At 44.0% G+C, this 12,711-nt stretch overlaps 1 protein-coding gene across 4 annotated transcripts in view; it reads left to right on the top strand.

The window, feature by feature from the left end:
- ANKRD16 (ankyrin repeat domain 16) overlaps positions 1-8,170 on the top strand; it is a 53,004-nt gene extending 44,834 nt beyond the window's left edge. For 2 of the 4 annotated variants that reach the window (XR_013997869.1, XM_081124077.1), the window contains one exon: positions 5,951-8,164. Coding sequence is in view for 1 of the 4 variants with exons in the window: in XM_081124077.1 (XP_080980203.1) it covers positions 5,951-6,003 (53 nt within the window). In the remaining 3 variants the exon portion in view is untranslated. Of the gene's footprint in view, positions 1-5,950 lie in introns of all 4 variants that reach the window. The other 2 variants (XR_013997868.1, XR_013997870.1) reach the window with 2 other exon arrangements.
- The last annotated feature ends 4,541 nt before the right edge of the window (positions 8,171-12,711 follow it).

Raw genomic sequence — 12,711 nt, 5'->3', positions numbered from 1 at the left:
GCCCTGACCTGGAATCAAACCTCGATCTCCTGGATCCTAGGTCGATGCTCAACTGCTGAGGCATGCCTGGCCAGGCATGGCCCTTGTTTTGAAGTCTATTTTGTCTGATACAAGAATTGCTACTTTAACTTTTTCCCCCTTTTCATTTGCATGGAATATCCCTTCACTTTCAGTCTCTGTGTATCTTTTGTTCCGAGGTGGGTTCTTGTAGACAGCATATATATGGGTTGTGTTTTCTTATCCATTCAGCTACCCTATGTCTTTTTTTTTTTAAATCCTCACTCAAGGATATGTTTTTCATTGATTTGAGAGAGAGAGGGAAAGAGAGAAAAAGGGAGGGAGAGGGAGAAAGAGAAATATTAATGTGAGAGAGAAACATCTATCATTTGCCTCCTGTATGTGCCCTGACTGGGAATCAAACCTGCGACCATTCTCTGCATGGAACGACACTCTAACCAACTGAGCCACACCAGCCTGGGCTATCCTATGTCTTTTGATTAGAGCATTTAATTTATTTACATTTAAGGTTATTTTTTATAGGTACTTATTTATTTCCACTTTATTCTTTATGTTCTTTTCTATGTGTATTTCTTTTTTTAATCTTCTTAAAGGAGGCCCTTTAACATTTCTTGCAATACTGGTTTGATGGTAATGAACTCCTTTAGCCTTTTTTTGTTTTGTTTGGGAAACTCTTTATTTTGCCTTCAATTTTAAATGATAGCCTTGCTGGATAGAGTAATCTTGCTTTTCATCACTTTGAATATTTCATGCCAATCTCTTCTGGCCTGAAGTGTTTTTGTTTAGAAATCAGCTGACAGCCTTATGGGAGCTCCCTTGTAGATAACTGTCTCTCCCGTGCTGCTTTTAAGATTCTCTTTTTGTCTTTAACCTTTGCCATTTTAATTATGGCATGTCGTGGCGTCGGCTTCTTTGGGTTCATCTTGATTGGGATTCTTTGTGCTTCTTGAACTTGTATGACTTTTTCCTTCACCAGGTTAGGGATATTTTCATCCATTATTTCTTCAAACAGTTTCTCTATCCCTTGCTCACTCTCTTCTTCTGGTACCCCTATCAGGCAGATATCTTACACTTGATGTTGTCTCAGAGATCCCTTAGACTTTGCTCATTTTTAAAATCCTCTTTTCTTTTTGTGGCTCTGCCTGGGTGCTTACTGTTATCTTGTCCTCTAAATAACTGATTCAGTCCTTTGCTTCATGTAACCTGCTGTTGATTCCTTCTAGTGTATTCTTCATGTCAGATATTATTCATTTCTGACTGGTCCTTTTCTATGGTTTCTATGTCCTTTTTAATACTTACTCTCTTTTTTTAAGTTCTCACCGAGATCATCCATTGTTCCCACAAGGTCCTTGAGCATCCTTATAACCATTGTTTTATACTCTGCACCTGGTATTTTGGTAGCTTCTATTTCATTTAATTCTTTTTCTGGGGATTTATCTTGTTCTTTCATTTGGGTCTTATTTCTTTGTCTCCCCATTTTGTCTCTGTGTATTAGCTAGATCTGTTATGTCCCCCAAAGTCGTTATGATGGCTTTATGGTGTAGGTGTCTTGTTGGGCTCAGTGGCACAATCTTCTAGATCACCTGAATGTTTTAAAAATGCTCCAAGAATGTTTGTTTTGGGCTATGTGCACCATCCTGTTGTAGTTGAGTTTTGAATGCTGTTGGCCCTTTCATGGGTGGAGTTAACCCTTCAGGCAGGCTGACAATAACGATAAACCTCAGTTACTATGCATGAGCCACTGTGCAGGGGCTACCCTCAAGGCGGGGTTGTCCCCAGTAGGTTCTGGTGCCTGCTGGAATTCTTCTTTGTGTGTGCTGCTTGTGTGGATAGTTGGGTCAAGCTCTGGTGTGGTCTGAAGCCTACCACTGATTGGGTTGGTTCTGGGTCCACTTGGGTGGGGTTCAGGTATAAGTCAATATCAGACATTGTGTGTAACCCGCCTTGGGCCACCTGTCTGGAGCTACCATGCTATTCTGTGTTTGTGGCCGCCTCTACTGGGCCTGAGTGTGTGTGGGACGGCCCAATCTGTGTATGAGGGTCAGCTTCCTCCAGCTTAGAACTTGAAGCAGGTCTGTAAAAGGTTTGAGGCTCCCTGAGGTCTGCCCTACCTGTCAGCTACTCTGCCTCCCCAGGTTCCCTGGTCTTTCTCCAAAGCCTTCTGAAGAAAGACTGTAGAGTGGGCCCAGGCTGGCCACAATCCACAGACCTTTCCATAGATTGTGAGCTCGGTAGGTTGAGGCAAGTAGGGTCAGGATGACGGACTGGTGGGTCCTTATTGGAGGCCACATGGTCAGGTACTCAGTGAGGAGAAAGTGGCCCCTGCTCCAGAGTTAAACCAATCAGTCTCTACCACGGTCTCCAACTCTACCTCCCTCAGGAGGAGTGCACTGCTGGTTCAGGTTGGGTACAGTCAACCATCCCCTCTGCAGGAGCAAGCTCTGTAAGGCAGAGCTATTGGGGCTGGGGGGACAGATCAAAAGAGCCTTCTGTTGCCTTGGCCGGTGGTGTTCAGTGGTTAGAACATGGCCTGTGCACCAGAGTCCCGGGTTCAATACCCAGTCAAGGGCACATACCTGGGTTGCAGGCTCAGTCCAAGGCCCCGGTCAGGGCATGTGCAGGAGGCAACCAGTTGATGTGTATCTCTTACATCCATGTTTCTCTCTCTCTTCCCCCCGCCCTTCCACTCTCTAGAAATCAATGGGTAAAAACCCCTCGGGTAAGGATGAACAAACAAACAAACAAATAAAGTGTCTCCTACTGGGGGTGGTGTCAGCTGAGCCCTCAGGAGGTGGGCCAAGCACTTGGTCCCAGTCCAAGACAATAGTCTTCAAGGGAGACACACTCCAAATGTCCCAGCTCCAAGAAGCCCTCTCTTTTTCCATGGCACTCAGCAGGGCAGGGCCAATGGGACTTGGGAGGGCAGATCCAAACAGTCTGCAGGAGGAGGGAAGGCATGTCTTCCCCTTACCAGAAAAGTGAGGGCAGAATTCACATGGGACATAGGAGTGGCTCCCTTGTGATATAGACACACCAGCCCATCTGATTCTCAGACCAAAGCCTCCCAGCTCTGGGTGGCACTCTGATCCCCCTGCACAACTGAACTCAGCAGAGTGGGGCCACAGGGAATGGAAGGACAGGCCAAGTGCTTCGGCAGGTATGTGTGGGGGTTGCAGGCTGTGTGCTCAGGATAGGGAAGAATGGTTCCCTTTTCAAAGCGACACAGCTCAATCACTGAGTGTCTGAAAAGAGCTTCTCCAGAAAAAGAGCACCCTCAAGGTCCCTGCTGGCTGCATCCAGCAAACCCCTTCTGCAGGGCCTGAGCACAGTATAGTGGTAGTGTGGCGTTGCCAGCAGTTGGAGGACCAGGCAGTATACTCCCCAGACTGGTGCTGTAACAGTACAAGTGCTTGACCCTGGGAAGGTGGCATCTGGGTCTCTAGCAGACTCACTTCTCTCCCAGGTCGACTGGATTCACACTGATTTTCACGACCAGATGCTATACAGGCTCCTCTTCTCATCTCTGTTGCTCTGGGTTGGGGATCCATGCGTGAGGCTGAGACTCCATACTCCTGGGGGAAGGGAGTTTTGCAGCCAAGATGTCCCTCTGACTTCTCAGCTGCCACCTGTGAGTGCAGGGGCCAGCCCTTCCTGTGTCTCCACACTTCTTACCAGTCTCTATGTGGCTTCTGTAAATCCTTAGTTATAATATTTCAGTTCAGCTAGCTTTCAGTTAGTTATTCAGGTTGGTTGCTCTATAATTTAGTTGTAAATTCAGTTTGGTTCCTGGAGCAGGTGAGTGTGGCTTCCACCTACTCTGCAGCCATCTTGGAAACTGAAATATTTTAAGAATTGATGGTGTTTTTCACTTCTCTCCACCAACCTCCTCCTTCCCCCACACCCAGTGTTTCCTCTATCAGGAACTATAATCTGTGACTTTTGATACACTGAACCAGTTAGTAGCTTTCAAGCCACTTCACTCTAAACAATATTTGTTTTCTACCAAGTTCTTTGGCAATGGAATAGGTGGGGTAGAAGATGCAAGAGCAGGCAAGAGTTTTGGGGGAATCCCATTTGTTGAAGATTAATTCAGTTGTTTTGTTTTGTTTAGGTCCTTCTGCAGGGCCATAGGACTTATATTGCCAGTAGAACTGAACTTCAGTGTAAGGGATCAGATTGACACTTACTAGCTTTAAATTCAGTTACCTTATCCAGTGCCTTTAAGTTAGTCAGTAATTCCATGTGAATATGGATGAACTATCCTTCACTTAAAACATTGTGACATAATTCAGCTGATATTCTTGAAAGCCTTGATATTCAGAGGCTGATAGCAATACATGAAAAAGGCTTGTTATTGCTAGTTTTTTTTTAAAAATGGGTCAGTATTTTATGTCAATTCAAAAATATGGTTCAGTGGTTAGAGTGTCAGCCTGTGCACTGGTGGGTCAAAGGGCACATACCTGAGTTGCAGGCTTGATCCCCTGCCGGGTGGGGGTGCTTGTGGGAGGCAACCAATCAATGTCTCTTTCACATTGATGTTTCTCTCTCTCCTCTCTCTCTTTCCCTGTCCTCCCTTCCACCCTCTCTAAAAATCAATGGAAAACATATCCTCTGGTGAGGATTAACAAACATATGTGTATATACACACACATATACACGCACATATATATACATATATACATATATGTGTGTATATATGTGCCATGTGAGGATACAGTGAAATGACAGCATAAACTAGGAAAAGGGCCCTCACCACACACACCTTGATCTTATACTTCCTAGTCTCTGGAACTGTAAGAAATTTCTGTTGTGTATACACATACATATGTGTATGTGTACAGTGTATGTGTATGGAGTCACCATATATATGATTATTGGAGAGCAACAGCAGGACCTTCTTAAGCCATCATCTACACCCATTGTTATAGAATCTGTTCAGCAGTCTACTAAACTTTGTATTTGAGTTTTCTCTACTTATAAAAATTCATTTGGTCACTAACGAATACAAATCCAATTAAGTCATATGTAAATATAAACTGCTTTCCCTCCTTCCAAAAAAGGTCTGTTGTCCAATATAAATACCTTCTCAAACTTTCTTTATAGGTGAAGAAACATTGTAAAAAGTCTTTATATTTCCTGAATCTGAATGATTTAAATATGAAGAAAAAATATGTCTTCATTGATTTCAGAGAGAAGGAGAGAGAGAGAAAGAAACATCAATAATGAGAGAGTCATTGATCAGCTGCCTCCTGCATGCCCCCTGCTGGGGATCCAGCCCAAAACCTGAGCATGTGCCCTGCCCTGACTGGGAATTTAACCTTGATCTCCTGGATCCTAGGTCGATGCTCAACCGCTGAGAACTCCTAGCTGGGCAAGAGTAAATCTTGAAGGAAATACCAACTCTCTTCCTGCTGAGTATGTAGGCCCATCACAGGCTAAAACACTGGTTGTCATGGCCTTTAGGAAAATCACGTGTATAAGCCTCTGTAGGTCCGTTTGAGAACACAAGCCTCTGCTTACACCTAAAAAGAGTATGTGTATTGGGGGTGGGATGGGATGTAGGGTAGAGGAGATGGGAGGCAAACAGGGAAACTTTCCTTCTATGCTTATTGTCTGAATCTGTTCACATACTGGTTAGCTGCTATTTTAATAGTTTAAGTTATAGCTCTCAGTAGGCACAGACTTCAGTTCCTAATCTATTCTGGCCTTCCCCTTATTATGCTGATTATTATTTTTTTTATGGAGTATCAAATTTATTATAAAATTTGAGAGAACCGAATACTTGAATAAGAACCCCCAAAACATGGGAGCACAGGGGAGAAAGGGGTGGGAGAAGGGCCCCAGGAAAAACAGTCCAGTCTCTGAAGTTTCATTTAGGTGGGGGCCGAGGGATAGACCCACAGTAAGGGCAGTCTCTCCTCTTGACCCCCAGGGGCTCCAGCCATCCTCGAAGCGCAGCAGGTATTTTGGATAAGATGCTTCTGAAGGCAACAGAGATGACGGAGACCCTCCTGATGTGAATCCCACGCAGGGAATGCCTTGGCAGTTTGCACACCTCCATCATCTGCTGGACCAAGTCTTCTCACCTTGCACACAGAGCGTGTATTTCTGGTACCATGCTCACCTACAGCTCTTTTCGTCCAGCCTCTGGCCATTCACAATTTAAAAAAATTATATTGGCTTTACTCTTGTGCTTTTGAGATGCTGCTTATTAGTGGATGGCATACAACATATGAATTTTAGGAGAAAACTGAAGACCCTCCTAGCCACCCCCTGCTGGCCCCGGCTGTGGCCAGAGGAGAGCCTGGGGTCCCACCGCCACCACTGCTGGTGCTGCTGCTGCTGTGGGTGGTGGGGGAGCCCTCAGGGCCATGCTGGAAGACTGGGCTAGGGGTAGCCCTTGTTGATTCTGGGCCAGATAGGGGCATGGTGATCCTTGCCTCCAGACTGGCTGGGGGAGTGGTCATCCTCCCTCCAGGCTGGGTGGGGAACTGGCAGGGTCTTTGCGCTTCTGCCCTGATACCTGAACCTCTTGGGTTGGGGAAAGACTGATGTTGGGTTCAGGGGAGGGGCAGGACCCTACCCTGATGGTGTGGCCCTTCATCTTGGTTTTTGTGGTATCTAGAATCAGATAAGTGCCCATGATATTGTTATATTTTCTTCCTGTTACTGACTCCTGTATCTCGTGCTGCTCAAATCCCATGTTCTTCATTATTTCTAGTACCTAGGGGGTCCATGTCATCTCAGGGCAGTTTGCTGTACAGCCTCAGTTCCTTCTCCTGGCCCATGTTGAGCCAGGGGTCCTTCAGTATATCTTCCAGGGTTTGTATTTGGCTGGGGTCAAGGGTCATTAATTTGGTTAAAAGTTTTTTACATTCTAGAGACAGAAAATATGGTACAAGAAAGTGCCCACTCAATCTTCTTCTTTGCTTCCTCAAAGTTCTCCCCTTCAATTGGGAGTTCCCTCATCATCATCCTGTAAAGAACTACCCCCACGCTCCAGACATCAACCTTCAGGTAGTCATAGGTTTTGAGCTGCAAGACCTCTGGAGCCATGTAAGATACAGTGCCACAGAAGGTGCTCAGTTTCTTGTCTGTAAATTCCCTACTGAAGCCAAAGTATGCTAGTTTAGTATTCATCTCACTGTCTGTAAGTATGTTCTCTGGCTTCAGGTCCGTATGGACAATGCCCCTCTGGTGGCAATACTGTACCGCTGATACCACCTGCCACAACATGGCTCAGGCTTCCTCCCCCGTCAGGTGGCCGTACTTCTCCAAGTAATCAAATAAGTCCCCTCCTCTCATGTGCTCCAGGAAGAGATACAGTTTGTTCTGGGTGGTAATCACCTCAAACTTTATGATGTTTGGGTGACTTAAGCCCTTAAGACAATGGATTTCTTGAAAAACTCTGGAAGAGCCCTGTGCCTCATAACTCTCACAGCCACCTCTCTGCCAGTCAAAATGTGCTGGACTTACCTCACCTTGGCAAAGGACCCCTTGCCAGTGGTGTTCAGGAGCATGTAATCACCAATATGGTGCTCCTTGTTGGCAGAGAGGGCCGCAAAGCCATTATACATGGTGACTCAAATATAAGATGTATGGGAGAAATGAGAGTTGAACTGGTTGGTTTGTTTGTTTGAGGTGCACATTGTCTTGGAAATTATTATATATGCAAATTCTGCCCTATCCTCACCCTCTTCCAATTTTCCTGGCAAAGAAGATCACACAGTGGGGCTTCCTGTTGGAAGCAGAGGAGCAGAGTGGACCCTACGGAGCCCTTGGGGCTGTATTGTGAAGGGGAGGAGACTGAAATTCATGTCTTATCTCTGTTCTGTTAATAAAATGGGAGTTTGGGTGTTTTAACAAATTCTGTTTCTAAATGGAGTAGATGACTATTTTGGTGGGGGTTGGGACTTGTGGCTTTAAAGAAACCAATTTTCAGTAGGATGTATATTTTTGTTGGATTTGTTTGTTTGTTTTTCTAGAATCCTTGAGAGCAACATTCAAGACCATGGAGTTTAAGAAACCCAGAGAACTTTACCAATTAATTGTACTGTTTGTGAATTTGTATCCTCTTAAAATGTTTATATTCTTACAATAAAACGTTAAATTTATATTTCTATAATAAAAGAGGAAATATGTATGTTTTTGGAAAAAAAGCAACCACCATGTATCTGTGAATTATTTGGAAGGCAGTGTTTGGGTACATGCCAAAGTTGGAGGTGCAATTTGTATGCTTTCAAGTTAAAGGAAAGAAGACATAGACCTCAGTGTGTCCTATGTGCTATGAGTAAGCTCACAGTTAAAAATTTATTCTGTATAAGGTTTACTACTGACATCTAAATGTTTTGTTTCTATAAATATGGTTAGATTGGAGATTTATATAATTTTTGGTTTTCAACTGTCAACACAATGGAAATGTAAGGAAATTGAACAAAATGAAACTTTTTTAAAAACTGGGGGGAAAAATGAAAAAACAAAACAATAAAAATAAAAAAATAAAAAACAAAACACAAATAAGAAAAATAGAAAAAAGAAAAGAGAGAAAAAAAAAGAGTAGATAAAAACAAAATGAAAACAAAACGAGAAAACAAGCTAATTGGTCCAAATACAACAGGTCACCACAAATCAGCTTCCATGGCTATAACAGATAAAACCTCAGCCCAGCCAGGACCTTGTATAGGAGTGGTTTGTCATTCCATCACAGTGGTATCTAATGAGATCAGAGCAAGAAATGGACCAATTATGGCTGGGGATAAACCACAGTGGTTTTCTTACTTTTTGGTCTCATGACGTTTTTACTTGGGGAAAAAAATATTAAAAACCTTAAACAGCTTTTTGTTTATGTTGGATATTAAAGATTGATATTTAGCCCAGCCGGGCGTGGCTCAGCGGTTGAGCGTCGACCTAGGATCCAGGCGATTGGGGTTCGATTCCTGGTCAGGGCACATGCCCGGGTTGCGGGCTACAGCTGATCAATGACTCTCTCATCATTGATGTTTCTATCTCTCTCTCCCTCTCCTTTCCTCTCTGTGAAATCAATAAAAATATATTTAAAAAAAAATAAAGATTGGTATTTACTTTATTAGAAATGAAAATCTGTAAGATGCCTAAATAAATAAATATGAAAAGTTTGACTGTTCTCATGCTCCAGGACTCAGTTCAGATATCACTTGCTTAGAGAGGGCTTCCTTGATCCATTCATTCCTACCTACCTCATCCAGCCCATCTTTTGTCATCTTCATAGCACTGACCACAGTGTATCAGACTCTTGTTTACTGTCTGCCCTTCCCATGAAGGGTGGAGCATGACTGTAGTGTTCCCTATGTCTAGCACAGCGAGTGGCAACAAAATAAATGTTTAATAAATATTTGTTCACTGGATTAGTAGAACAGTTTGGAGGAACAAAAGAAAATATGGCGAACTACTTATTTAATCAAAGTGATTCATAAAAAAATCTTTTAAAAATTCATATTCTGTCCTCACTCAGCTTTTGGGGCAGATAAGACAGGAAAGAGGAGGGCTGAAGTCTGGGTTTCCAGCTATGTAGGTACTTGGTGAGGCTGAGGAAAGGCCTACTGGTAGGAGCCTTGCTATAAAGATTAAGGAAGATGATCCATCCCTCCAGTGGGACCTGCCAAAGGATGCAATGAATTTGAATCTGCAATGAAGCTGCAAAGTACTTTTTACACTTCATCGTTTAAAAAATTTTTTTTCTTTTAAAGAGAGAAAGGGAAGGAGGGAGGGAGAAACATTGATTTGTTGCTGCACTTATTCATTCATTGGTTGATTTTTAAAAAATATATCTTTATTGACTTCAGAGAGAGGAAGAGAGAGAGAGAAACACCAATGATGAGTCATTGATCAGCTGTGTCCTGTACGCCCCCTACTGGGGATCAAGCCAGCTACCCTGATGGGGAATCGCATGATCCTAGGTCAATGCTCAACTGCTGAGCCACACTGAGCTGGGCTGGTTTATTCATATATGTGCCCTGACCAGGGATGGAACCCACGACCTTAATGTATTGGGCCAATGCTCTAACCAACTGAGCTATCCAGCCAGGGCATATTTCTGTACTTTATCCATTTCCAAATTACAGAAAGGACTTCTCAGGTGACATTGAGTAGGCCATTTAGGTAAATTTCTGTGTTAAAGGAACCATCTGTGTGGAGAAAAGTGATGATGAGGCTTGTTAATTTACATTTGTGAAAACACTTTGAAACCTCTGGATGAAAGAATTTCTGCAGAGGTACAAAGGGTGAGGTAATATATTGGGTCAAAGTCTACCCTTTTATGGTGGCAGAGAGGGAGCAGGCAGGCTTGAGGACACTTAGTGGGGAACCTCAGGCACATATTTCAAACTAACCCTCTAAGAAAGCTTCCTACTTTCAGTATATCTAGTGTTTTAATCACATACGTTATTTTCTTTTTTTATTTTGTTAATCCTCACCCAAAGATATTTTTTCCCATTGATTTTTAGAGAGCTTGGAAGGGAGGGGGAGAGAAATGGGGGTGGGGGAGAGAAACATGGATGTGAGAGAGACGCATCTATTGGTTGCCTCCTGCATGGGCCTGCAACCCAGGTACGTCCCTTGACCAGGAATCAAACTCTTGACCCTTCTGTGCGCAGGCTGATGCTCTGCCACCGAGCCACACCAGCCAGGGCATAGTTATTATTTTCTTTTAACATTTCTCTTCTGAAGGCTTAACTTTTGTAAAGGGAATCTTTAGAGGGATTACCCTGTGAGGTTTTCTTCTACAAACTTTAGTTAACTTTTACCTTATATCCTAAGCAAGAGAGTCTCTGTTTCAGAGCTAATTGGGATCCAAACGGGGTCATTTCATCAATTCTAGACAGATGTTTACAATTTACAGTCAGCAATTAGGGAAAGCTCAGGAAGAAGAGAATTTCAACAAAAGCTGCCAGTTTATGAGTTAATTGTACCATTTATAAAAATGGTATTAATAGTTACTTAAATGCCAATAGAATAGAACATTTTCTTAGCATAATGATCTCTTTCAGCAAGGTAAATACAGACACAAAGATGAGACGTTTAATGTAAAACTGTCAAGGCAAAAGCCAAGCTTAAAAGAAACAAGCAATCATCTCTTTTAGTGTGCTACCTCAATTATATGCTTGTAGTTGTGCCCAAATGGGCATTTAGCTTTAATAAAAAAATTTTCTTGACCTTGTAATTTGCTTAGTTTGGGAGGGAGGTGAGCAATAAATAATTTTATTACTTGGTCTCAGAGGCAAGGATTTTTTACTTTACTGTCCTGAAAGAGGACTGAACTTCTTTACCCTCTCAATGGATCCAGACAAGTACGGAGGAACTGCTTCTTCAGATCTTGATGTTCTTTCTCTGTTCATCATATCTCCTTGAGATTTTCTTTAACTGCTTTACCTCTGAAATCTCTTCTTTTTCAGGAGGTAGCAGGGCTCCTTGCTGCTCAGAGACCATGCATAGTTGAGTTCTTTCCAGGTCAAGTTTTGCATGCTGTCAGTGAGCACAACCAACTCATTATTGGTTGCTTACTAAGGATTTTTAAAATATATATATCTTTATTCATTTCAGAGAAAAGGAGGGAGAGGGAGGGAGAGACAGAGAAACAACAATGATGAGAGTCATTGACCGGCTGCCTCCTCCATGCCCCTTACTGGGGATTGGGCCAGCAACCCTGGCATGTGCCCTGATCAGGAATCGAACCTCCATCTCTTGGATCATACGTCGTGCTCAACTGCTGAGCCACGCCTGGCTGGGCTAAGAATTATTTTTAATTTAAAAAAATTACAAATTTATTGATTTGAGGGGGTGGGGCAGAGGAGAGCAACATCAATTTGTTGTTCCACTTACTTATGCATTCACTGGTTGATTCTTATCTGTGCCTGACCAGAATTCAACCAGGGGCCTTCTGGTGCATACGTCCATGCTCAACCACCAGGCCACACCGGCTAGGCTAAGATTTTTTTAAAGGGAGGTGTTTTTTTCCTTTAAAATTTCCTAAGGCCACACATGGGCAACACAAAGCTAGAATTACATAGACTGGAAAAAGAAAAACACGTGATTTCTGAACTCGTTAAAACATGCTGGGTTCTTTTCCCTTTAGAAAAGAGGCAGGCTAGAAAAAAAGTTGCAAATGACAATTGCATACAAGACTAGGCGCTGCTCTGGCTCTCCAGGGCGGAGAGGCCGGACCGCAGTCCGCAGCTGGGGTCAGGCCACTTTAAGTAACCTCCAGGTGGGCGGGCCTAACCAGAGGCAGCCCGCAGCTTTCCTCGCGCCCGCACCAGCCCAGACAGTGCCGGCCGGTGCAGGCCCACGTGGCCGGCGCAGGCTGAAAGTCCAATGGCGCCTCGGGGCGTCGGCTGCGGTACGGCAGCTGGAATAACGAACTGGACAGCCACTCTCCAGCTGCAGGAACGCTTCCTCCCCAGCCCTCTAGGGCCGGCGCGTGGCCTTCTCCACTCCCAATCACGAGCGCGGCAAGCTGGGCGCGGTACCGGAACCCAAGATAGGAACGTCCCGCCCTCGTCTCGCGAGAACTCGGAAACGAAAATGGTTGGGCGGGCAATGGGGAAGTGGCCAATGAAACAGCGGGAAGGGTATGATGGACGGTTCTCCGTGCTCCTCCTTTGAGCCCCTCCTGGCTGCCGAGTCCGGGTTGACGCCCGCCTGCCCCTCCCCTTTCCG

Source organism: Miniopterus schreibersii (assembly GCF_964146895.1).
Source record: "Miniopterus schreibersii genome assembly, chromosome: 1".
Classification (NCBI taxonomy): domain Eukaryota; kingdom Metazoa; phylum Chordata; class Mammalia; order Chiroptera; family Miniopteridae; genus Miniopterus; species Miniopterus schreibersii.
Note: the sequence above shows the minus strand (reverse complement) of the source record. Positions and strands in the feature narration are given on the sequence as shown.